Source organism: Cyrtonyx montezumae, unplaced genomic scaffold (genome assembly GCF_038088225.1).
Source record: "Cyrtonyx montezumae isolate F1298 unplaced genomic scaffold, pur_monq_1.0 scaffold_18, whole genome shotgun sequence".
NCBI classification, from domain to species: Eukaryota; Metazoa; Chordata; class Aves; order Galliformes; family Odontophoridae; genus Cyrtonyx; species Cyrtonyx montezumae.
Genome location: NW_027071914.1, coordinates 15,779,994 through 15,806,836, shown reverse-complemented (window position 1 = coordinate 15,806,836; position 26,843 = coordinate 15,779,994). Strand labels below are relative to the sequence as shown.

The 26,843-nt window shown below is 45.1% G+C and overlaps 1 protein-coding gene across 1 annotated transcript in view; it reads right to left on the bottom strand.

The window, feature by feature from the left end:
- Positions 1 to 6,360: 6,360 nt before the first annotated feature.
- FSTL4 (follistatin like 4) overlaps positions 6,361 to 26,843 on the bottom strand; it is a 160,076-nt gene continuing 139,593 nt past the window's right edge. The window contains exons 8-14 of the mRNA XM_065735022.1: positions 22,163 to 22,324; positions 21,437 to 21,571; positions 15,891 to 16,009; positions 13,566 to 13,715; positions 12,848 to 12,955; positions 10,810 to 10,919; positions 6,361 to 7,824 (exon numbers count right to left, since the gene is read on the bottom strand). Of these exons, the coding sequence (XP_065591094.1) occupies positions 7,125 to 7,824; positions 10,810 to 10,919; positions 12,848 to 12,955; positions 13,566 to 13,715; positions 15,891 to 16,009; positions 21,437 to 21,571; positions 22,163 to 22,324 (1,484 nt within the window). The 3' untranslated portion in view covers positions 6,361 to 7,124. The remainder of the gene's footprint in view (positions 7,825 to 10,809; positions 10,920 to 12,847; positions 12,956 to 13,565; positions 13,716 to 15,890; positions 16,010 to 21,436; positions 21,572 to 22,162; positions 22,325 to 26,843) is intronic.

Genomic DNA, 26,843 nt, shown 5'->3' with positions numbered 1-26,843 from the left:
TTTTGCTTTTTGCTTTACTTCTCTTTCAGATATAACTGCAGGCAGGTGCATCTACTAACTGCCTTTTTCCCTGACGTGGTGATGGCACGGAGCAGTGCTGGCTTTGCTCAGGGGAAGTCAATCCTGCAACACAGCTGGGAGCAGCAGAAGAGCAGCAAGAGCTGAGAGACAGCGCACATCCCAACTGCAGAAGTCAGACAGCACCTTCACTGCTGCCCTTGTTCCTCCCACGCTGCACCCCACCATCCCAGTGCCCTCTGGTACCTCTGCAAAGCAAGGTGCCAGCTCTGCTGTGCGAAGACACACTGCCTGCACAACAGCTGATAGTGAACTTCTTCCCGGCCATGCTGCACGCAGATGGAGGAGCTCTGGGATGTTCATTACCACATCCCAGCCCTGTAGCCCCCCAAGGGCCTCTGAGAGGAGAAAACAAATGAAGCTGAGCTCGTTGACCGTAACACAAATTGACTGCTGCTTGTGCTGATGTTTTCAACATAATTCATTTCAGCTCGAGCATGTTGGCTATCTGCATAATTTCTCCTTGAGTAGTTTTACTGCCATATGGGACACTGCAGGCCTGGGGCTGCTGCTCTGCCTGTAACCCCCCTCGCTGAAACGATGCTCAGGGTGTGCAGTCCTGCAGCCTCCAAAGGGCCATGGTGAGGGCTGGGGCTGCTGGCAGGGCCCAGGGGTGCAGGGCTCCGCAGAGCAGCCCCGTGCCGCAGGAATGAGCTTTGAGGGGACAGAGATGAGTTAACCTCTGAAGTTGGATGCTTTCACCAACACTGATCTGAGCTTGGAAGGCAGGAGAGCACACAAGGCAAAGGACCAGCTGAGCCCCGCTGCACAGGAGGGCTTCAGAACCTCTTTGCAGTGCCCATCCTTTCCTGCTCAGCCTTAATGCAAAGCATAACCTCTAGCAGCGTTTGCTGCAGTTAGCATTGCTGACAAGCAGTCTTTCAACGCAGACTTTGTGTCTTAATTAAATGGAATTTGTTTCAGCAAATAATGCTTGTCAGGAGCGCTTCCTTTTGCTGTAGGACTCTTACAAAGATGCCATCAGACATTTCGATAATCAGCCATCTGTGTCTCGGCGTTGTGATGGCTCCACGTGAAGGCAGACTCCTTCTTGCCAGGCCAAATTTGTAATTATGAATGACAGAGGCGCAGCAGAGCTGTTGGAACAGAGCACCGTGCCCCAGCACAGCAGCAGCTCGCCCGTTCCAGCCCTCAGTGCCCCAAACCCACCGCACCCCACAGATCTGAGTGCACCGTGAGAAGACATTGAGTGCAGACTGCAAAAAGGAGGCGGTCTGCAGTCACCAACGACCCCAAAAGGATAAACCAGAAAACGTCAGTGCAAGTTTGTAAAGTTTTACTGTGAGATAGGCAGGAAAAACCCAAACCCTCAGGAAAAACCAACTGTGGGGTTGGCTTTCATCCCGCCCATGCACCAGGTGATGCTGCAAAGTAAATGCAAGTGCACTCCACCTGTGGGGTCCGGTGGGGGTAGGGGTTGTTCCCAGTGGTCTCCACGTTCCCAGTGCTGCCTCCAGACTGCCAGGACACCACGGATAAGGACTCCTCACAACACTAAACTCAGGTATTTGTCTATATTGAAATCCAAATGAATGTCCGAGTGCTGTCCTTCTGCCTTTAGGTCTCGACAAAAGCTTTCCGAGTTAATGAGGAGTGTTGGTAGTGTCTGGTGGCCCTCTTACTGGGGCTCCTACCTGCTTGGGGTGTTCTTTCTGGCCGAGCCGTGGGGAGGGGGCAGTGGGTGCCCTGTGCTCGGGGGTGGGCTTGGTGCCTTCCCAATGGGGAGCTCAGTTCTGGGGATGTGCTGTAGGGATGCGAGAGTGACTTTTCCCATGCACGTGCTCAGGGTTATCGGGACTTTGTGCTTTCTTTAAACTGTGGTTTACTCACTTAACTGTGCTAAAACTGCTTGTTTAGCACAGAAGTTGCTTCTTTTCCTTCTAAACGCAAATAAATGATTAATCCCAGCAGCCTCCCCCACCCCCTTCGCCTGTTTGATATTCTGATAGATGCTGGGTCTCTGATATCAGGCTCTGTGCTGGTTTTGCTGGCCAAGAAATGACAGCGCACGATGTTGGTCTGCGTTTCTTCGATGTCTTGGCAGCTTTCTGCTGGGTTTTCAATGCTGTATTTTAAAGTGATTCTTTTCGAGGCTGTGTAGGAGTAAGACCAGAGCGGGTTGCAGTGCTGCAGATCGGTGCAGCTGGTGTTACAGCAGGCACCCACTCTGGGTGCAGCTGCACTCAGAGGGGTCAGGGTGGAAAGTTGGAAGGAACAGGTGGTTGGTTTTTTTTTAAGTAAAAAATTAGTGGCACCTGCCTTCCTGCACTGCCATCATTTCATTGTAAAAAAAAAAAAAAGAAAAAAAAGAAAAAAAACCAACTATTTTTTTCCTTCTTTTCTTCCTCCTCCCTCTTTTTTAACCTTTTCTTGCTCCTCCCTCTTTTTTCTGTCTCACTCTTTGCTTTCCAGCTACAACCATTTGGAAAATATGACCCATACTCCCCTGTGCTTCCCAGGCTCTGATGTAAGAAAAGAATGATGCGCGCCCTTAGTTTCCCTTTCCATTCTGTGCCACTAGTAAGAGCTTCCATCCCATTTTAAGAAGTTTACTTTTTCTTACAGTGAAGGATGAATAAAATTACTTAAGAGAATGTCTGATGAGGTTCTGCTTTCAGGGTGGTGAGAAACATGCTGTCTATTTTGTTTTTTGAACAAAGCAACCCCTCGTTGGCAGCAGATTGGGAATGGGCTGTGCTTCAGTGTGTGTGTGTGAATGGAGCAGTCTGGAGCAACTGGTCCTTGCTTCCCCAGCTTGCTGGGCCTGGGTGGGAACTCATCCTATGCTCAGCACCTCTTCTTTAGAAGGAGCACAAGAGCTCTCCTGGTCTCCATGCAAAGAGATTTCCCTGTACTTTACTCTGGTCTGCTTCCAAGTGTTTGGGGATGTGTTTAAAAATAAAAATAAATGCAAAGCAGTGATTCAGGCAATAAATGTAATGCCAGGTGTGATCCAGAATGGAAGCCCTGTGCCGGTGCTTGCATTGCAGGATGCTTTGTTCAGGGGCAGATATTAGATATTAGGAGAAATTTCTTCTCCTAAGAGCAGCCAGGCTCTGGCACAGGCTGCCTGGGGAGTGGGGCAGTCACTGTCCCTGGGGGTGCTGCAGAAGAGGGCAGATATTGCACTGAGGGATGTAATTTAGTGCTCTGGTGGTGACTGGTTGTTGGTTGGACTAAAGGAACTCAGTGATCCTTCCAACCTTAACGATTCCAGGATTCTGTGACTTAGCCCACGTTTTCTAAGGGGGGGGAATGATCCAAAGCATGTGGTAGTGATCCCCAGGACCACAGCTGGTTATGGACAAATGGGTCAGTCCCAAGTCCCATGTGTTCAACAAAGAGCAAGAACAGTCATGCAGTTCACCCTGTGGAAGTGAAAGAATGCCCTGAATGGGCAGAGACAAAGAGGGAAAAACATGCAGGATGTCATGCCAGCACTGCAGTGCTGATGAATAGCCACGCTGTGTGCGCTGTGTGCGTGTCTACTCCTAGCTCTCCCCAGCCCCAGGTCCTGCTTCATCTGATATGTTGACCAGCTGTAAGGTCAGGTGGGGAACTAGCTGTTTTCTCCTTACAGAGCAGGGTGCTCGGCCTCTTGATCTGCTTTACACAGTGCCAAGCACGCTGCTGGGCACTGCAGCAATTAAGGAATAATCATGGTATAAATCAAGTAAATAAGTACTTGTCGACAGGTCATCAGGACTGCTGTGCCTCATGTCAGAGTGGTGTTTGTGGGGTCAGCACAGCCCAATGGCCAAATCCCTTCTGCTGCTGGGCTGCATTTCAGCATGGCCAGGGCTCTTTTGGCTGAGCAGCTCAGCACTCAGCAGATCTCCAGTTGGCACTGACCCCGTGGCAATGCCAACCTCTGCCCAGTGGGACCTTTTGGAATTGTGTTATTACGGTGGTGAAGAAAAAAGTTACTGCGTTAAATGATAAGAAGAGGTTGATTACTGTCACAGTGTTCATCGTGGGCAGTTTCAGAATAGCCACTGGGCTGCAGTGTTTGGGAAGTTAAGAAGTAAACACTCTCGTTTAGAAAACTGTATTGAGGGAAATACTAAGGGAGGACAGCATTTGCATTATACTGCTATTAAACCTCAGCACTGATTGGAAAACGCATCTGATCTTGGGACCAGAGTCTTACTGTCACCCAGGGATTATTTCTTTCTGTGATCCTGGTGTCAGAATACCCAACTTTACTTCAATTTCAATTCCTTTCAATTAATCACTGTGATTAATGAGTCAGTTTATTAGGTAGGAGTTGTTAACTGGTGGAGCACGGCGAGAGAGTGGGAAGGGAATGGCAGAGCTGGCAGTGCGGCCTGGTCTGCAAAAACGACTCAAACATTTTCTGAGCGTATATAAAATTTCCGTGGTAACAAAAAATAAAATCCGAGTAACAAATGTGCAGCACTTTAATGTCAGAACTGACCGTCATTGGAACTGTTCACAAGTAGTGTGGACAATCTAAGTTGTAGTTCATTTTCTAAGTATGATATATAACCATTAGGATAATTTAGAAAACACATCACCAGAACTTGGGCTGACGGGGAAGAAAGGGAACATCTTTGGAAGGTCCGAGTGGGAGTTCTCAAGTGAACGCTATTCCAATATTTTGAGACAAACAGGGAGAAGTGAGGTCTGTTACACATCTTTCACAGCCTATATAGAAACCAGCCTCGAGAATATTGACCTGAACAGATATTTACAGGTTGGGTTTGGTTTTTTTTTTTTTTTCTTCTTTTAAATATTCTTAAAAAAGTAATATCTGATCTATGACACAATGAACGTCTCTACGGGGAAACATAGGCATAACAAAATATTCAGGAAGTCATAAAAGAGAGCACGAGAGCAGTGTCTGGCCTTAGCAAAACACATGTAGGATGACTGCAATGTATGGGTACAGCCTTGTTCAAGAAAGGAGTTGTGCATATTTAAGGGTACTTACAAAGCTGGTCTCCTCCTTTTCTTGACATGGGGATGTTTCCTAACCAGATGAGTAGAAAATCATGGACACCATGCATTGCTAAAGGAAGGCTATGCCAATCTCTTATATGCCTGTGCTGCGATGAGGGGATAGTCTCTTCTAACCCCTATGGCTCATCAGTGACAATACTGTAGGCTTAAGCCTGTGGGTGTTAAAGGGCAATTTAAAGGACTCTGTGTTGAATGAATTCATAGGATTCATCTCGTGTTCTTCGTCTGTCTGAACAGATTTGTATAGGTTTTCTATAGAACTGAAATGGTGTAAATTACTTCAGGTCTACAGCCACACTGAAATGCTTCTCTTTTGGTTAAAGTTGAACGCTTGAAGCACAGACTACGTGGTGAGTCTGCATCCTTCTCACTTTAAGTCCCTCTGTGTGCATTGTGAAATGGTGGACTTTAAACACTCGTGTTGGAAAATCATTACTGCGCCTCTAATTATCTCTGGACGTGTGTGTGCAGTGCTTGCTCCACACAAACTCTGGGCAGTAAGGCCGTTCTTGGAAGGAGTTGGGTCTTCCAGGAGGCCGATGCATGGCTCTGATGCAGCAGGTGTCTGCCTTTGGGGAGAGCATGCCCCCAACTCAAGGCCGCATCTCAAAGCAGTGCTGGGATGCAGCTGCTGGCGGCCGTCTGTGCACAGTGGCTGTGGTGCTCCCATGGTTTGCACCATTTGTGAGCCAGAGCCACTCCTGCCCTGATCACATCACAGTTATGAGTATAGAGAAAGTTACAGAAAGCAACCAGAAAAGTTTTTATGTCTCACCGAATGGGTCTATGCTTTTATGGCAAATGAAGTGAAATTTCTTGATGCCAGCTGTTGCATTCTAGGGTAATTCTGCTGGTTTTACATGAACTTCTTTGCTCATAACTAAAAGATAATTGACTATAAACGAGTGTACTGGAAACAGAGAGGAAAAAAACAAAGAATGGTTTCCCAGAACGTCTGAAAAGAAACAGGCAAGTGAAGGCTACAACAGGAAAATGAGTTTTCAGCTTAAAACGCCCTAGCATCTCATTGTGGTTATTTTATGAAGAGCCTAGCGACTTCAGCACTGCTAAATATTTGATGAGAGCAACCAACAACTTCCAGAACTGTTGCTGCCTCCTATGGGAATGACTGTGATTCATTCTCTGCCTGCTGAAGAGCAGATTTTGCATCCTGTGCTCAAGCTGACCGCACTCATGAGATGCTGAAGGACTAACATCCCCATTCTCAAATTTCTTTTTTGTTTTGTTGGTATTTTTACAATATCTGATGCCCCCTCCCCCCCCCAGTCCTTTCTGGCTTTTACCCACTTTAATGGCCTGGATATTTCATGCTGAATTTCTCCTATGCAATCATACACATACGCATTAGAAGAGGCAGGACTCATAACATTGCTTTCAGTAGTACCAGGAGCAAAATTAAGCACCAAAGACAGCGAGCTGACAGTTACTATTTCTGTGATGCCTCTTTCTGAAACCACATCCGTGAATCCTCCCAAAGCCAACCTGCAGAGAAAACGGATCACTTTTCATTAAGTCTCTCTGCCAAGTCTCTGTGGTTTGAAAACTGCTCGCTGATGCTTACTTTCCCTCGTCACTGTGGATTTTAGCTGCAGCCATTGGGCTGGGCAGCTGGTATGGCAAGTGGGAAGAGAATGGGTGGTGTGACTTATAACAAAAAGCCCTTCAATAATGGGAACTCAAAATCGGTTTTGTTCTACAGAATCGCTAGGTTTTACGGCGTACGTGTTACCTCAGTGGAGATATTTGCTTCCCAGCCTTGTTCTCATAACCACAAATCATACCCCCAAATAAAAAAATATCCCTCCAAAACCACTTCCTATTAGCAGAGCATACCTTGTATTATAAAACTTGCAAGTAGACCAGTGTTGTACCATGAAGCCTGTACAGGGTTGGTTTGTTTTTTTCTTTTTTTTGTTTTTTTGTTCCCCCCAGTGTAAAAATATACAATGCTACTGCTCACTTGTTGCAGCATAAAGGTCCAACTGGTACTGTCTGCTGAAGGCTTCGCTGCTGCCGCCCCTTCATACCTCCCCAACCCAGACCACTGTGTTACCCCTCCTTATACCTGAAACCTCACAGCGTAACGTGTTTTGCCTCCCGTTTATAACAAACAATGACTCTTTAGCTGGTGTAATGAGATACTGTCCAAACAACCCACTGTCTTTCATAATTCTGTTGTAGCTGCTCCAGGGCCAGTCTTTGGATGTGATAGGGTCCTTTAAATTCTTCAGTACATCCATTTTCCCCGTTGACAGCTCTACAAAAAGCACATCTGTTTGCAGATGTGAAGTCGCATATATATAGTACTGATTGCCTTCGGTGAAAGAGGGTTGAAATGTCAGATCAGATACGGGTATGTTCGTTTGTAAGTCGTAAATCAACTTGATTTCCCCCTGGACAGTCACGGTCTGGACCTGGATCCTGCCGCTGTCCCCATCCGCGCTGACCAAGAAGCGTCCATCTGGTGAGGTGTGTGGTGTGCCCAGCACGGCGCCGTTGGTGCCGATGACGGCGTCGGTGACGCTGTCGATGAGGATCTGTGGGGCAGCAGCCCCACGCCGGTCCCTGCACTGCACCAGGTAGTACCCCCCCAGGTGGGTGTAGGCCATGCTCTGCGGCAAGCAGCTGTAGTTCCTGAAGCTGATGGTCTTGATGTGGGTCACTGTTTCCAGGTCGATCTTGTGGACGGTGGGTTTTGATTTGTTATAAATGAAGCCGAACCTGAAAGAGAAAAACGTGATGCTGAAGGCATCTCCCGAGACTCAGGGAAGAGGAAAGTCAGCAGAATTGGGAAATTCTGTCCCCTTCATTTTGCGTGCAATGATGCTGTCTGGTTTCAGCGAGAAACCTCTCCCATTTCAGTGCTTCTGAGTGTGCTACAAGGAGGAAGGAGTTTCACTTACTTAAAACTAGCAACCTGATGCTGGAAGCTTGAGTGTCTGCTTGGATATCATCCTCCAGATTCCACATCTTCCATCAGGAAGATAAATTTACAGTAGTGACAACATCATTCGAGCTTGGGGGAGGGGGTATTCTGTAGGCAGGCACTAACAAGCTACGCATTCACTCTGTTTCACTTACTTTCCGAAGGCAGTAATTCATTTAGGTGCTCAAGACCTTCAATCTTGAAATACGAAACTGCTCAACACACAGCATCACTCTGTCAGGTTGGGGAAGAGAGCAACTCTGACCTACGCTTGTAACTACTGAGTGACCCAACATTCCCAACCCTGCATCCTAAAATGGAGCATCAGAGGGCGGAGCAGATTGTGCCTGGCCCCGTCCCACCAGCCCAGGAGGTGGGGAATGGTCTCAGGGAGCAGAACGAGCAAAGGTGGGCTGAAGAATAAGAAAATAAGAAAAGTGCCTTTGTTTTTTTTTTTACTCCAGACAGAGAGGGCTGACAACAGTGAGCGGAGAATAAATGTTCTCTAAAAGATATATGTTGCAGCACAGCTGACCTTTGCTGAAGACAAAAAAAGAAACAAGTCAAGAAGAGACAGAAAAGGTTTCTGCTTAATTTGAGTGGAGTCCACAGAAGCAGCCTGTTTGTGCTCCCCCGGATTCACAGGTCACTGGTACTGACTTAAAAAACCTAATTTTACTTTGAATCCCTTTCCATCCATTCAGTGAGGAGGGAAGGAATGAAGCGAGTGCTTAGTTTTGCATCTTTTCCCTGAAAGATGTAAAATTGCTTTTTGGAACATGGAAGACTGTGCTTGGGTGCACATCATAGATATTTTGCTTAAAACACTGCGTTCATTTATTTATTTTTATTCTTAATCCATCTTTCAATGAGACGCTCAGCAAAGATTTCACATCTATAAAACAAGCCAACGCAGTGTGTGATCCCACGGAAATCACTGGGCTAAGCCTTTCATTTTCCCATTATCCCCACATCCATTAGAGACTTCACAGAATACCCACAGTAGAGCTTTGCAGTGCACTGTGTGGGGAAATTGGATATGACACTTCTGCTTCCCCTGGATGAATGCATTTTAAGTACACTTTAAAGATGTTTCTCCTTACAGTGGGGTTGTTTTTTAGTGCCTTCATACTTGGCCAAACGCCTGAAGAAGTTAAAAAAAAATAAAATTGCTCTTCTCATAAACTTTGATTTAGAAAAGTGGGTCAGAATGTACCTCGTGTGTGTACAGATGCAGAAGAGGCTCAGTGCTCACGTGAGATCTGCAATGCAAAATCTCAATGAGATCCTTGCATTCAGTTTTTAATAGACAGCTCTCTACCCCGGGAACTAATACAAATGGATAAGCTTCCAGATATCCATCTGAAATAACAGGCAGACAAAATACAGGTGCAGGAACATTTGCATACAAATATTTTTGGGCTCTCGGAAGAGGCTGCTTAAATATTCACCTTCCTGGGCGATGCTGGTATTGCCATTTACTGTTTCTGAGTGGAGAATTTAGCACATGATCCCAGTAAGTCTCATTAGACTGTGAGCAATTATTTTTTGTGCTGAAGGTGAGAGAGAACTGAGAAAGATCTGGCCCTGAACAAATGAAATAGGAAATTAGACACAGCGTTCTCTGCTTTGCACAGGGAAACCTATATGCAATTGACTACATTTAATATTTCTCATGGAAGATCATCTGTTTGCAGCTGATCAATAGTACTGAAGAGAAAAAAAAAACCCAAAAAAACCCAACACATAAAAGGAGCAAAGGAAATTCAATTATTCCACCTTCCTGTATTTGAACCCAGACTGCACCTCCTCATCCCCATACAACGCTCACTCATAACAATGGTTTAAAACCAAACTGGAAAGAAGAGGAAGGGGAAAATGAAGAGTGACAGCTGTGAAATACGTTATACTTTATGTTTCACTGAGCAAAGTTATTTATTTTGTTATCACATTCAACCCCAAATCATTTAAGTGTGACCCTCTGTCCTCAGTGATCATTGCAGGGCTTAATGCAAGGAGCTGATTATGATTTCTGGAGAGTTTAACTAACTTATTTAAACTGTACTGGTGACAGGAGGTGATTAAGCAGTTGTTGTAACGTGGTAAGAACAGCATAAATTGCTGTGGAGTTATCATCCATTTTGATAACTTTAATGGGAAGCTTCCTGTTCCTGCTGGGAAGCAGTCAGTATTACTCTAAGTTATTAGTATGTTAGTTATAAAATCTCATTAACCACTACATCACATTAACATTCAAAACTGATGGTTCAGAGAAGTGATTTTTTTTCCTTCTCTTTAATATGCATTTTTTTCTGCTCAAACCCTGATCCTCCCATTCAGAGCCAATATTTGAACAAGCAGTTGGGAACGTGGAAGAGCCATGCTTTATGCCACAAGCAGAACAAACGTTTACCACTTCTGGCAATAAATCTGTGATCCAAATAGTGGCTCTGAGGCAGGGAAGCCAACTTTCCAACCACTGTGTTTTTAGCCCCAACACACCAGGGCAATGCAGCACAGTTCAAGCCAAGGTTTGAACCCCTATGCCAAGGCCAAGGGAAGCTGAAATCTGTACCTTGTTTCATTGATTATCTGAAAAAACAAACCAACTCGCTCAATCATTGCTCCTTTTTGTGTGTGAAAATGACTACAAGAGTATTTAGCTCAATCACAACGTTCATTCATCACCATTTGTAAAAGTGCTGTAAGGTTTTTAGATGGATCCCCACTGGCAGTGAGCAGCATGGCCACCGTGGCTATTCATGAAGACAATCTCTTACCTAACGTGATTAATAATAAGATTGGTAGGTGGTATAAAAAAGTCATCCACTCCTTTGAACGGCGTGCGGATAACGCGCTGCTCCTCCCCTGCGCTCGCCTCCGGTATCACCTGCAGGAAGTGCACACAGCAAAGCAGTGACTAAGGCAGAAAGGTAAATACACATTACATGGTCAAACACGGTACCTTGGCTTTTCCCAAGGATGTAGTAGACTCAAGTTGATTAACGACTTCAAAATGCTGTTTGGTGTAGCTGCCTTGAAAAAGTGGGCTAATAAATAGTATTTGAGGCTTGACATTTGTAAGGTGAGTACACAACTCTGCTTTCATAAGACGTTTATATTGCAAGAAAGAGCAGTCATGCGGGAGCTGAAATAGCATGACAACACCAAGACCACAATAATTTATTCCTCACTGTCTAAAATAAACATTTAGTTCACGGTCATATTTATTAATCTCACTTAGGTGCAGAGTGATAATTCACCAGCCTGAAGGCTCAGCTGCTAACTCACAGCACTTAATTATCGCTTTGAAGGAGAGGACCTGTCCATCCATCTGCCACACCACACAGGACTTGTGGGGTGTGACAAAGTCCCTTCTTCTGTTCCTCCCATGCTGTCCCCCAGTGTAGAGACCCTTCCACTGCCACGGAGACTCCTCACCAGATATAGAGAGGCAGTTTTCAATACTTAAAATGATGCATTCTCAAACCGTTGGCTTGGTTTGAGATGACTTCAGTGCATTCATTAGGGTACTCGGCTCGTGCAGTGTGCAACAGCAGTTGCTTTGAATTTATGGCCACATAATTCACTGAGGAAATGCTAAAGCCTTTCAAGGTTTAGTTCAGACAGCCGTTCTGGCCGTACCACTTAGATTTCTTCCAATTAAACTGCTCGAGAAAGATGCCTGTTCTTGCACAGTGCTTTCTTGGGGCTACAGCCAGCACTGCACATTTGCTTCCCACACAGCCATCATGGCCAAACAACAGCATCCCCTCCATCAGCATCATGGGCCGTGTGACAAACCTCCGACTTCCAAGAACGGGAGGAAATTTAGGTCAGCTTCCATGGTAGCATTTTTCTGTTAAAAAAATACCATGTTTCTACTGGTCTTACGAATGAACTTCAGCAAATGAGTGGCTGGTCAGCTTCTGGGAAAGAGAGTGGGGAAAAAAAATACAAGGAGGATCTGCTGGTGTGGACGCTAATCTCGCTCACCACATGTGCAACTGCACTTTATAATGATAACAGAAAGCACTATCTGAGCTGGAGCCTCATAACAAGTTTCCAGCTGTGCAGATGGTGTGTTCTTCTCAATAATCACATGCTTGAGACACCTCTCCTTTAATTACAGAAACCTCTCGCAGCTGGATGGAGGAAATTAAGTCAGAGAGAGTAAAGAGAGCCATTTTGTCTCCTTACACCCTGCACACCAAACTTCCAGTCCCCAAGTAAGCACTGCCTCAGAACCTGTTTTCCATTTGCCTCCATTCTGTTTCTGGGAATGCCCACAGTGCACCCTCTGCATGTGCTATTTTCAGGTCAGAAAGCACAGACCCCTTCCCCACGCTGTCGGGGAATGCTTTCATACAGCCCTAGAAGCCAATTCTCTGGTACAGGGAATATTCACTCTTCTTCTGTGGGTCTGGGAAGGCAGGAAATTAACTGCAGAAGGGAAGGTCTGGATGGATCATATCAGGGCTGGTGTTAATTTGTCATATGACATACAGCAGCAAGACGCCCAATTAGATGCCTACACTTAGTACTTCTGTGCCATGGACACAAGACAAGCAAATCCCATAGGGCCATGCAAAACAGGAAGCTAATTGGGATGTCCAAACCCACGTGCACCACCGTGCCCTGAGAGCCCACAATGCTGCTGGGCAGCAAACAGCAGAGTCACAGACACAGAACGTGTCCCTCAGGTCCTGTGTTGCTCTTTATGCCTTTTTCATGCCCCTGAGAGTTATTTTTTTCTTCTTTTTTTTTCCCTTCTTTTATTTTTCAGGGGGGAGAGGATGTGGAGTGGGATTTACTCACCTGCAGTGTTGGGGACGAGTGCTGCATGTTGCCCCAGCTCAGCACCCACACCTGGTCATGAGATTTGTCATAATGCAGTTTGGTTGGCAATGGGTCCATGTCTATGGACTTAAAAAAAGAGAGAGAGAGAGAGATGATACATATTGACATATTGACACCAATGTCACTCACTAGGCACATGGCAATGGTATTAGTTCACTGCTGACAGTGCTGTGCACCACTGCTACACTCATTTGTGAGCTTCACCTTCAAATCAGTCTGGGGATCAGCAGCAGCTCCAGCAACAGGAGAGCTGACTGCTGGGCTCTGTTCTCTGGCTGCACATCCTGCTCTGTTTCTTACAGCCAGCAGCTGAGGGGCCAACTTCTGCCCAGCCACATCTGCATCAGCTCATTCTTCCTGACCTGCTCAGAGCCGAGGTGAGGGAGCAGTTCATTAAGGGTACAAGATCAGTTGTAGCACCATTTTACCAGAGTAGCTCCAAGCCCAACCACAGACACAGCCCTGAGATGATGATAAGCAGCACATAAGGGATTCTTTTCCTGGCAGTGTGGTTTCAGAACAGCAAATAACAACACAGTGTGACCCCATGGGTGGAAATAACACAGGTGCAGCATCACACAGAGTGACAGCAGATCCACTGGGCAAAAACCTACACTTGTTTTCCCGGAGCAAAGTCTTTGGCCATCAGTGAGTAAACAGTTCCCCTCGTAGGTACCTGCACGGCTTTCTGTGTCGGGATGTCGATGATCATTACTCTGTTCTGCTTAGGCTGTGTCACATAGATGTACTTGTCTCGGACATTGACTGCTGAGGCCCAGAGGCAGGACTGAGTGCCTTCTCCTTCCACTCTGGGACAGATCTCTTCCTGTGAAAAAAAACCCACAACAAAACAAAGAAGAAAAGGGGCTTAAAATTACTGCAAGTTCAGAGTCTGGGGCAGTATAAAGTTTGGCTTTAAAACCACAGAAAACAATTCCTTGGGGTTTTGAGATGGTTTTATTATTATTATTATTTTATTTCCTTTCTTGGTGTGGCACTGTGCTGCAGCCTGGCTCTGCCCCAGGACATCATGCAGACAGATCTCCTGCACACTCACACTGCATTTAAATAACAACACTGTCCATGGATCTGTGTTTTGAAGGACACCCTGGCTTATCGAGACTAGCAGTGCTGTCAGCATTTATATTAACTAAATCACAGCTTTATATTTTTTCATACTTCTTCATTTTCAGCTCAGGAGAGCCTGCTCTGTGATGGCTGTGAACAAAGACATGGCAGCAAAGCAGGCACGGTCCCATCTGCTGGGGCTCCACCATGGAAACTTCCCTTGTTCCAAAGGAACCGAATCCCAGTGCCTTGGACCAGACTCTGATCTCAGCTGCCTTGTGCCCTACTTTGTTGCAGATCTTTCTCTCTCTGAGCCCTGTGGAAAACCTGTACTTGCTTCAGTGGGAGCTTGCCAGGACCCCAAGTAGGAAAAGTCATGTTATCTCACCAGAGAGTCTTTTTCTTTCTCCTGACTTGCCCTTCTGCTGAGATGCCTTATGGAAGTGAGCACTTGCATTGGACCTGGCCGTGGTTTGGAAAGGATAAACCAAAGGGAACATGTACAACAGCTCAACTGTTGGGTTTAAATCCTGTCAGCACAGCAGCTGGGTCGCTTTAAAAGATGGCACTGCCCCGAGGGAGGAAGCAAATGGAGCAGCGGAGCTTGTTTGGAGCAAGAGGATGCAGAAACAAAAGCGATACCAGCCCTGAGTCTGTGTCAGAGCAAAACTGGGGACGCAGGCATTGCACCTGCAAGCAGCACAGCCCTGTCAAGAACTCTCTGGAGGCCACATGCAAGGGATGAAGTGATACTAAGCATGGTGCAACATGCTGCAAAGGCACTAAACAGGCTCTGGACTGCCCTCTTCATCCTCAGTGTTGCAGGGAGCTCCTCAGCTACAGCACCCACCCCCATCTTTCTGCTACACTGCTTTGCTGCACCTCTGACAGCAAACTAAGATACTTCTGGTGTAGGAACCCCCCTAAAAACGCAGGATGATATCACTATCCACACAGCAAACACTCACGATGCTGAAAGGGAAAAAAAAAAGAAGCCAAACCTCCCTTCAGCATGGCAAAGGGCCCTATGATATCCGCAGGAAACGCTGAGAGGTCTCTCTGTAAGGCAGCCAAATAATGGTGATAAAAATCCCTTTCATGCCCACCACTGTGCTGACATTCTCTCTCTAAGTGCCCTCTCTCTGCTGTGCTCTGCACACTGTTTCTCCAGAACCACCCCTTCGATATTTACAGCTCTTTGTAAAGGAAACACAAGGCGTGTCTGCCTTCACTAACAGCTGAAGCGTGCGATAATGTTATTAAGTCCACGCTAAGGGCCAATCCTGGGTGAGCATCAGTGGGTTTTCAGTCAGGTCTATAGATATGCCAGTGGAAAAGAAACAACCCACCCGAATCTACAAAACACTGTCAACCACAGAAGTATGAGACCTAAGAACACTGAACGCGGACTCACAGAAGATGGTGACCTATGGCAGCCCTGCCTGACCCAGCCCGCAGGGCTCATGACCACGGTCTGCCCTGTTATTCCTCCCAGAACTGAAAGCAAGGCTGAGCCCTTTTTCTCAGAAGGGAACCAAGATGCTCAGCTCCCTCTGTGAATTGGTCCTTCCCATACAGCTAAGCAGAAGAGTGATTAAGAAAGCATCTCTGGGTGTATCTCATCACCTGTCCCTTCAGGAGGTGGAACAGCTCACAGTGTGTGTTTCTCTGCAGTACACACACAGGTCACTGGGAGCAGTGGCCTCCTGGAGGCCATCCTGTCTGCATCCCTCCTCGCCTCCCTGCTGTGATTTGATCTGGGAAATCGATCCCAGACTTCTCCCACGTGGAGCTCCCTTACTTTTCCAGAGGAGATGAGACGCACCGGGGATGCGGTGCGAAGCCCACCAAGCTCCAACCTCTGAGGCAACCACGACCTTTGAAGAGATTAAGAACCATTTCCCAGCTGCTGTCTGCCACGTGCAGGACTTACATAACTGGAGAAGATCCTCTCCTCGGGCCTGATGTGCCTCCGGATTTCACACTCGTTTGGCTGAAGGACTGTGATCCCATCATCGGAAAAGACGTAGAACATATTCCCGACACTCAGGCCTTGAAGGGAAATAAAGCAAAAGGAGCAGAATTTTTTCTGTATGTATCCACAGCCGTTAGGACTTCAAGGACTCATTCCCTCCCCCACCCTTCCCCCAACAAAGTCTGCCTTACATAAAAGTCGGTCATTTGGATGCAGTCGGTGCATTCACAAAATCAAATTTCATGTCACAACGAGGGCTTCAAGGAGTGAAGAGGTACAGACACGTTCAAAAATGCATTGCCTTGGTGGCAGCAGCCGTGCACGAGTGTCACTGCTCAGCTCCTGTGTGGATGCACACAGCAGGACGTGCTTCAAACGGACCCCTGCACGACACTGGGACCAACTCAGATGATGGCTTTTTTCCCCATGAGTTCATTCAATGGAGTTTGCTAATAATTTGAGCACTGAGAGAGAAGCTTTAGCTGAAATTCATCTGAGAGTTGTCCTATTACAGTCGACTTCTCGTAACTGATGCACAGTGCACGTGCTCAAAGGCTGTTCACAAATAAGAACATACCCTCTACTTCTTAAACTCAACCGTAGCCACCAAAACAAATACATTTTTGAAATCTTGCAAACTCTTAATTCACAAATGTGGAGTACTTCAGCATTGCAATAGCACTCATTTATCCACAATGGGGGCATTCCGGGGGGGCTGGGAGCTGTCTGTCACTGCTTTGCTGTTAGGCCACGCTTCCTCATTTCTGTCATGCAGAAATGTTGTGGAACACTGATAATTTAGTTCTTCAGCCACATGCAGCTGTGGGAATGTGCATCTGTAAGAAATGTTCAGGATCTTTCCCAACACTCTAGTTGGAAAGATCCGAGTGTCATTTCTTTGTTGTTTTTATTTTTGGTATCACCACCAATAAATGTTTGCAATGACCTCTGTCACCCCCAGTAATACTGATAGTGTACTTATCTGCCAACAGTACGGTGATAATTTGTAATCTTTTATTAATTAGTAAGTATTCATTAATTAAGCATGGAGAAGAAGTTCCCGGTTCTACGGCTCTGAATGACATCTCAGTGCCTTCAGCTGGTCCTGTGGTGGCAGCTGCCTACAGAGGTTCTCACTTCTCTTAGAGGTGGATTGCAAGATTGAGGCAAATCAACATAGCAAAGCTTCGCGGTGTAAACAGACATATAATTTGGATCAATGTCTTTTTTTTGGAGAATTTCACTGAGTATAGAGTTTGGTAAGGCTAGGAAGGTTTTTTTGAGTTAAAAAACCCTCTAGCTGGGTCGAATAAGTGGTTTGAGAGTACAGCTTCTCAGCATCAGGTGCTTGCTGTTCAGACTGAGTCTCTCTACAACACACCGTGGAAATACCCCGGTTTGGGCACTGGGATCCTCGATGTGATGCCACGAGAGGGATCATACACAGAGAAGAAAGGCACTGAACTCCCACTGATAACTAAGTGACCTTATTGGCTGAGGGCTCATTTATGAGTACAGTGTAAAGCATCTCCCTGGGGCATTCTGGACCAAAATCTGCGCTCGCAGCATGCACACAGCTCCCACCTGCTTCAGTGGGATGTGAGTGAACACATCAGAGGGCAGAGCTTGGCCCCATCTGGAATGAGTGCACATACTTTCATGAGGAAAAGGTTTTAATCCTAACAAGTGGAAACAGGCAGGCAACAAACTATGACCGTTGTGAAGATGCTCATCATTATTTTCATGCACGAGAGCAGTGTGATTATCTGATGCTCTGAATACGAGAGTGTAGTTCAGAATTAAGGCCTTAATTTGTCACAAAAATACTTTTCTAATGATTTCACCTCAGTAGGCTTTGACTGGGCAAGTCCCACCACTTGATTTGGAGTAAAACGAGTGCAAGTTTCACTGGTGACTGGACACAGTTTCCTAATGGCACTGAGGTACACTGAGGGCACACCCTTGTCAGAGTTGATGGAATGAAATCAACATACTTTTGCGGTCATTAATCATCTTCACACTGATTTTAAAACAAAGCCAGCTTCTTGCTAGGCAAACTAAGCATTCTGCTGTGACTTGAAAGGTATCTGCCAGGTTTTGGTTGGGGTACAAACGTGAACAAACCCATGGGAACCAGCAGAACATGTCCTCTCTGGGTGTTTCTTCAAATCCACCTGGAGGATTTTGCCCAGCTGAATAACTGACAGCAGGAAGGGAGGTGATGTGGTTTTTTAAGCTTTTTTCCTCCTTTTTAACTGGGTGATTCAGGATGGATGACACAGGAAGTCTACAATCTAAAGGTTTTACAAAAGGGAGCATGCCTCATTTGGCATGAACAGAAAACTAGTACAGCAGAAAGTTCAACAAGTGGAGAGGGCCTCCTATATGTCACAGCTCTTATTTGAGCCCTTCCAGATGATGCTGGCTCTAACATCTTCACTTCTTACTTTTTCACCAGCAGAAGGAGGAAGGCACCGACACTTGCTGGCTCAAGATGTGCCGATGACAACAAGAGCTTGCTTTATTTGAGGAACACAGTTCCATCTGAGATGGACCAGTCTGTCACTAGGGAATACTCTCCTCTGATCCAATATGCGAATAATTTTTCTCAGTTTAATCTAAATGCTTGGAAGTATTTTAGAACTTACATTAGATAACTAAAAGGCTTTCAGCTTTTGAAGGGCATGCCTCTATATAAGTGATGACTGCCTGCTGGTGTGATATGCTCCTGTCATCCAGGAATAAAGAAAGCAACACTCACTGCAAAATTAAAAGCTGGCACAAAAACAAACCTCCCTTTTACATTTGGGCTCCTCATGGCTTTTTCTGTACAAAACCTAAGAACTTGCACAGTGAATATATGTCACGTGAGCTTCCAGTCTCGTGATTAACTGGCAGCTTCTGCTACGTGCACTCACTTCTGGAGCTTTCCTTGCACGTGGTCTGTGAAAGGTGTTGGGGACAGACTGACAGACCAACTTAAAGTGACCTCAGGTGTGCACTTTTGCTCACTGAGGACTGGCACTTTCCTTCTGCTCCCAAAACTATTTGAGCAAATCAGAGAGCTCCAAGCCAATGCACGGAGCACAGCTCTCCTTGGGTAGATGTTGACACTCCTTATGAAATGGTCTCCAAAGGCCCTTCACCTCCATGGAAGGGTGTTAGCAGAGGGCAACTCTGACAGGCCTCCGTGGGGTTGGAAGGTCTGCAAGGTCCTGGCTTCCCCATATGCACATATGTGTGACCTAAGAAGCAGCTTATGCCTGCACTCCTTGGGCAACACAAGAGCCTTCTCCCAGTGGGATGCTCACTGTGGGCTTCTCACTGTGTGTTTTGGAAGCAGTCACAGCACTAGTGCATACAAAATCAAATCAGTTCTGACTTCAGGTGCCTCCACAGTATATTTGAGTCAATTAGCTGCTTAGGATGCTTTGCTTCTCATTTGGCTTCCAAGATAACACAGATGTTGACCTTGTGCAGGGCACACTAAATTTCATCAAACTAAAGATCTTGACTGCCAATTAAAACAAGGAGAAACGGGGCAACCTTTAGCCTGCATCGATTTAAAGGACAGAGGGAAGTAAAACTTGAGGGTCTTTTTTCTGCTTAACAGACAAGAATACAATTTTGTTGCTCACCTGGTAAACATCAATACATGCTACTGAGGAGAAAGAGCTTGAGTTGTTTGCTTACAAATGCAGTGTATTGAATTTATGCCTTACTTGTTCAATTATGGTAATTTGGGAGCGCTTCTGACACTTGTGTAACTGTTAACGTAGCTTGAGAGTCTCAGGCTACTTGCTTTGGTGGCAAAGTTTATATAAAATCCACATTTTTCTGCATTTTATCTTTATCTATTATTTCACGGTGGGAAAAATGTAAGGAGTTATCAACAGGACTGATACTGCTGGAGCAATACCTCTCATTTGAACACTTTAGCTTTTAAACTTCTGCTCTGTACGTAATCTGGTAACTGCAAACGTTGGCAGAGTTAGTGGCAGGTCAGTGGAGAATGGCCCATCATGGAATTACTAAAGCAGACAAGCACATTATCACTACAACAAAAGAACTTTACTGCAGTACCTTCCTCTCGCCACAGTATGTTTGCAACTGCAGCATCAGAAAATTGGGGAAGCCAGAAAATAATCAAGAAAAAGAAAAGAAAAAAAAAAACAAAACAAAAACAACAAAGCAATGTCAAAATTTTCATTGTAGCAAGTAACTGGATTAACATTCACGTTTAAATGAACTGTTTAACTTGTGAAAACTCCACAACATTCATCCCAATACGGCAAACCACCAGGACAGGTGCATAGTTCAAAACACATCTGCTCTGCTTAGAGCCAGTTTGGAAGCTACGACGTGGGGAAAATCCTCACTAATAGGAAGGCAAATTGAGTCTGTGCCAAGATCAAAGCCTGACAAAACTGAAGATGCCGCCTTCAAGCGTCACTGGAGCTGTGGCACGGGCTGTGACTCTGCATACGGTTTCAGTGAGCAAACATGACATCTTTCAGAAGCTGGAGATGGGCAGTTATGGCAGCTACATGCTTTGCAGCATTTCTTCTCGGAATTTCATGTGAGAACTGCATTTTCATTTAGGATTCAGACATTACAGCTATAGTTGAGCTTCTATTTAGGATGCATCCAATTATTTCTCAACATACTGTAATTTTCCTCGCTCAAGTATTCATGATATTAACAAGAGTACATAAATCTGTTTAATGAGGAAAGGAACATATTTTCCAAAGAATTGCCAGGAGAATGTGTATTTATGGCCAACTTTGGTATTAACAGCCAGAAAATAGCAAAAATCACATTTGCACCTAGACTTTTAGTATCACCAGGAACCCAGGCAATCTCCCAGGTAGTTAAGGCAGCAGAATTAGGAAGGCTCAGGCTCTGTGAGCTTTTCCATAGGGGCAACTAATCACCTCCTTCACTAATTGTGTTCTGGGGACAGTACAGACAAGGTAACAGTGCCACACTCCAATGGGAGTTACGCAGCTAGGAGTTGCTGCGAGAACATTTATCTCTGAAGTGGAAAATAATTTCGTGCCAAGGGAAACCAATTTCGCTAGTTAGTGATGTAAATAAAGATAAAATAAATAATCCAATCAGAACATCTTTCAAGCATCTAAATGTTTGAGAAATTCAACTCGTAGCTGGCTTTAACAAAATAGTCGTGTACAGAAAAATGTAAAATGTGTTTCTGAAACCGTATCTTGTTCTGCAAAATATTCCACTTCGGATTCTTTGATATCTAAGTTCATTAGTTCAGTAAAGTCATTAAAAACCAGTACAATTCTGGCACATGAAAGGCATCACTGTCCTGCACAAGTGGTTTTACCTTCCCCACACGATTCCTTCTCAAAACCACATCCAATCTTTAAGAGTCAGAGTCACACGTAATGCATGCAATGGACTGAATTATTAAATTGCACGTGTGCCATCTCACTTCAAATACACTTTAAAGAAACAAATATGTGGTAAATGAAGCTTACGGGTCTTTCTTGCAGAATCTTCTATGAAAAGTGAAGATATGTCCTCATCCACTCCCACTTCATTTTTAGCAATGCAGGTATAGGCACCGGTGTCTTCGTACCGAACGCTACTGATGTGGAGCTCACTCCCATTTGCTGCAAGAGAGACACCCATGAGCAGAGAGCCTGCCTGCTGCCCTCCAGCCCCATAACAGCACAGTGTTCCCACTACATCAGAGGGGGAATCATCAGAGGGGGGATCACGAGAGCTGATGTGTTGCTTCTTTCCATCAGCGCGTACCAACATTGTGCCGGATTGTCTTTCACTGCATCTGTTACATCCTCATTTGCAACATGAGGACTAACAGAAGGTGCTGTGAGAAGACATGCTGAGAACTGCACCCTGTGCAGTCCTTATACCTGAACAAACCACGTAATGCCTCAGAGCTGAGCCAACGATTTAATGCATTGCTCCTCTGACGTGCGCAGATGTATGCAGGAGGAGAGGCAGCGGAAAACCAGGAGCGGTGTCTTTTAACAGAGCACTGTTACCACTTATATCAATCAATACTGTAATTCCCAAGAAATTCACCAGAGAAAAAAGATAAAAAGGAAGAACAGTGGCTTTGTAACACCGTTTTCAACAACTGCAGCTTAGTGAAAGTACAAGAACTTCCAGTTTAAAGTGCAAAACCATCCTCCTTAATCCCCGTCTACAATACTTTAATTAAAAAGTTCTGTTCTTACCTAGGAGCGTGAGCTGTTTGGACAGTTTTGGCATGATATCAATGCCGTTCTTCAGCCAGGTAATGTGGGGGTTAGGGATGCCTTCGGCGTGGCACTTGAGGCTGGCCGACACGCCGGGCTCCTGCGCCTGCGTCTCGGGGTACACGCGGATCACCGGCGGCACTGCGGGGACACGGAACAGAGATGCTGAGCTCAGCCTCCAGCTCCTGGCTCCCAGCTCAAAGCTGCTCCTACAGCCCCAACTTGGAGCAGGACACGGGAAATAACGGAAGAGAGCAAATTAATAAAGCAGCGCCAGGGAACAGCCTGGATATTGGATGTGGCATTTAGACCGTTCTGCCTCGCCGTCGTTAAGCGACCGATTGAGCTTCAGCAAAGATGGATTAACACCTAAGGAAGATACACACTGAAAGATTGAAGTTCTGCTGTATCCTAGTAAGGGAGGAATTAGGTCCCTGCCCATCGTTTGCCTATTAGATACACCACGATTCAGCATTTTAAACAAATATGCATAAGAAAATAGCCTACATATTTACCACCTGTTACTCAAAACAACTCAAGTGCTCAGAATTTATTTTTCTGAGAGGCTTTCAGACTGTGACTTACCTTGTTTCAGGAAGCTGCCTCTGAACCATTTAATACACTAAATTGGCAGAACAACCAATTATATTACCATTTCAGACAAGTCCCATTGATTTTCAATCATGCTGCTTTATTGCTTAAACCGACCAGACATAATACTTCCCATTAACTATTTCTTAACAATATTCTCACTTTCTCTGTGCAGTGCTCTTCCAGGTACTCCTGAAACAAACTGAAAAACATTGGTTTAAGGTACCTAACTCCCTACTGTGCTTCTACATAGTCCATCATTAGGCTCCAGGACTGACAAAATAAAATGCACTCAATGGCTGCTTTAGAACAAAATGAAATCTGTGTTTGCAGCATGCTATATATCTATGTATCTTTGTGGGGATAGTTTGAATAATTACACTCACTAGCACAGACTTTACATCTTTCTATTTCTGTTTTTTTTTTTTTTTTATGAGCCTTACCAGAGAGAGACATATTTTACTCCTGTCTAACCTACCAGCTGCTTAAAAAAGCACTGAGTCATCAGCTCTGGTTAATACTTGGAACGAAATCAGCCATGACAGAAAGCCCTCAAGTCTACTTGTTTTTATAGCTTTAAAAGAGAGAGATTGTTCGAGTGTAATCTGAGAGGAAATGCCTAGAGGCAACTGGGAAGCAAAAAAATGAGGGCATTTAGCAAAGGCATGCCTTTAAATCCCACTTCTGCACTGGCCATGCGGACTTATTTCCTTTGCTTCCACTTCCTTGAGTTACAAAGAAAAGGAAATGTGCTGTAAGGAACACAGCAGTTGGTGAAACACCACTTAAGAGCTTTTTAATCAGGAAGACATCAAAAAGCCAAGACTTTTTTTTTTTTTTTCTTTAAAATTGGGTATGCAGTTTCTAAATAAAAGCACTCACTGGTTTTCTACCTTCTCTTTCTGCCATTACTGCCAGGGCTGATGCTCCTCCTGGCTTCAGGAGGTGCCCAGTGGAGGCAGAAGAGCAGAGAAAGCTCTGCAGCCAAGCAGCCAGCAGCTGCTGGAGCTGCTCTGTGTGCTGATATGAGATACAGCATCCACGTGGTTTGGGTGATTAAGGCTGAGTCGGGAGCTTCTGAGTCCTGCTGTACCTTGGAAAGTTAATTTCAGTTTCTGTGAGCAAATATCTCCAGGTACAGTAAGAAATTCATTTTCATCCACTTTGACCAAGGTCCTGCAGCCAATGCCTGTTTCACGTGAAATCTGTTTGCTACTAAGAGCATTCTTAGAACTAAATTTGGGACCGAGGTCCACTGAAAACTGATGCAACTTATTCAGATTCAGAGATGAATCACAGAATCACCGAGGCTGGAAAAGACCTCCAAGATTATCCAGTCCAGCCATCCACTTACCACCAGTATTCCCCTGTTAAACCATGCCTCACAGTACAATAACAAGTAGGCACTTTGTTTTCTAGAAAAAAAAACCTCACAGAAAAAGAATCTCACAAGACTCAAGCTGGTGAGATTCCCAAACCCTGGTGAAGACAACTGGTGCTCTGATGGAGCACTGCTGCTCCAGTGCACCCCAATGGTGAAAGGCACCACGGCAGTTCTGCTCTGCACCTAGCACTGCTTCCCACCCAGCAGTTCATCATGCAGATACAGCCCTTCCCAGGCATCTGAATGCTCCAGAAACAGGGCCCTCCTTCACAGCGCAGTTATTTCCACCTCTCAGTCCTTCTGTCTGCCATCATGCTAGCCCGCATCTGAGAAACCCACATATTTTACCTGCAGAGTGGAAACCACAACAGGCTCACGCTGCACGATGTAGCTCAGGGGTCCCAGACACTGCATCTGTGTTCTGAGTGAAAACTGGCTGAACTTGAAACTACAGCAAGGTGTACATCTTTTCAGTAGTGATTAGTAAGGAAACTGCTTTTTTTCACCTTGTAAAAAAGGCGTTGCATTTGTGTTTTTGCCTTCTTATCATTCTGCTGCTCCTTTCATTTTAAAACTTTTTATTTCTTCTCACTTGTCTTGCATAATTCATTGCACAGGTAAATTATTGCATGCAACTGCCTTGCGATAACAGGAAACTGCAGAATGCATTTTTATCATCCTTGTTACAAATTAATACATTCCAAGTAAGCACATTTACTTTAAACTTGCAAAGATTTCAGCTCCAGACTTTGGAATGTATGGATTCCCCTTTGCTATTTCCCTTGGTGAATATATATCATTACTAACCATTACTGTGCCTGCAGCCAAAGGCAATATAAAAAGGCTATTATCTTAAGCAAAGTTGGAAAAAAAAAAAAAAAAAGAGACACTCAAACAAGCAGGAGATTAGGTAGGTTGCCTACTACTGCATACTGAGTAGTCCCTTTCTGGTGAGTAGACCAGCTCCTTACAGTAAAACAGCTCAGGTGATAACTCACACGATGGGTACAGATAGCACTATCAAGCCCTGAAGGCATACACTGCAGCAGCAGCACCTTTATACCACTGTGGTTATTTAAATTAATACATTAATCATTGACTTCAGATGGCTTAATCTTCCCATTTATGATTTGAAAAGACTTTGCAGCCTTATATGCTTTCCCTTAAAATGCCACATTAACAAAACCTGTGCTCTACACATCTCTGTTATTTGAAAACTTGTCCTGTTGGACACTGGGCTGAAGACTGAATTGCTTTTTTTAAAAACAGGTTTCAAGGAATACAATATTCTGATTTATGCCAATGTTTTCTGGAGCGCAAGGACCAAGGAAAATGATGTCCCACACTCAGCAGTCTCTTGATTTGCAAACTATCAGTTTTAATAGTTGATTGCAATTTCATGAGATTCTTTATTCTCAGCAACTCTTTTTCCTCTTGAAAGTGATAAATGGCCTTTCCTCCCTACAGTCAGTGCATGCTGAACAAATTTCCCAGCTGTATCCACACACAGGAGAGAACATCATTTTCCCACCGTGATTCTGCATGCTTAGGTTTGGATACGAAGGAAAGCATTGCATGGCGTTCAGCAGTTGTGCAAAACAATTTTTTTTCCTCCCTTCAGGTAAAAAAACAACAAAACAAGAATGCAAAGAGGGTACACGTGGCCAGGATTGGATTATTCTAAGGAGGAAAAGGCAATAAAAGGAAAAGACCTGTAAGCCGAAGTGATGAGCCTCAGCAATGAGCCAGACAGTGCAAAAAAGGATCAGAGGAAACCAAGAGATGGACTGCAGCTCCCAAAGGCACTGAATTAACTGAAACCTGCCCAAAGCAGAGACCTGCCCATACAGACACAGCTTGGCAAGGACTGGGGACAAACCCACTGCTTCCACCTGGTTCTTCTTTCCCTACTTAATCCCCGTAGAGAAACTTGGAGTCTTCTCTATTTAAAATGAAAGAAAAAAATTGGATTGTTTTTTGTAGAATAAAACAGAACAAAACCCAAACTAAATCCAAACAGTCTTTTTTGATGTTAGAAGTGTATTATCCCCTCCCTGGGGGAGGCAGGCGAGCAGATACATCCCAATTCTGGCTGACTTACTGCTGTCACATCCCCTTACAGCTTTAGTCTAATACAGAACAACAGCAGCAAAAAGTCCGCACTGAAGATGGAGTTTTTAGTCTGATACAGACAGACAGAGACAGTCCCCAGTGCTGAACAGAGACAATGAACTATACTTAGATTCTCTACATCTTCACTCAGTTCAGCTCAGCTCAGCTTCTCCTCTCTTCTCCTGTCAGGAGAAATTCCTCAATTTGTCCTTTATGGTTCGAAAAAGCAAGAAGCATTTCTGAGATGTGCTCTGCCTCGGGATGTGTCTGAGGGCAAGCAGTGCTGTGCCACCATCAGTGGCTCAGAAGCAGTAGCACAAGCAGGACAGGAGGGAACTTAGGGATGTGGGCAGCCACACTGACTGCAAAATCCTGGTTCTGCAGAGCCTCATTGCTCATCTGGGAGTACTCAAAAACAAAGATTTCTATGTCCTACAGCGTTTTCATAGAATCATTCAGGTTAGAAGAGACTTCTGAGGTCACCAAGTCCAACCCCAGCCATCCCACTGACTGCATCCCAAGAGTCACAACCCCACAGGTCTGGAATACACTACCATCTCCTTTCAGTAGCTG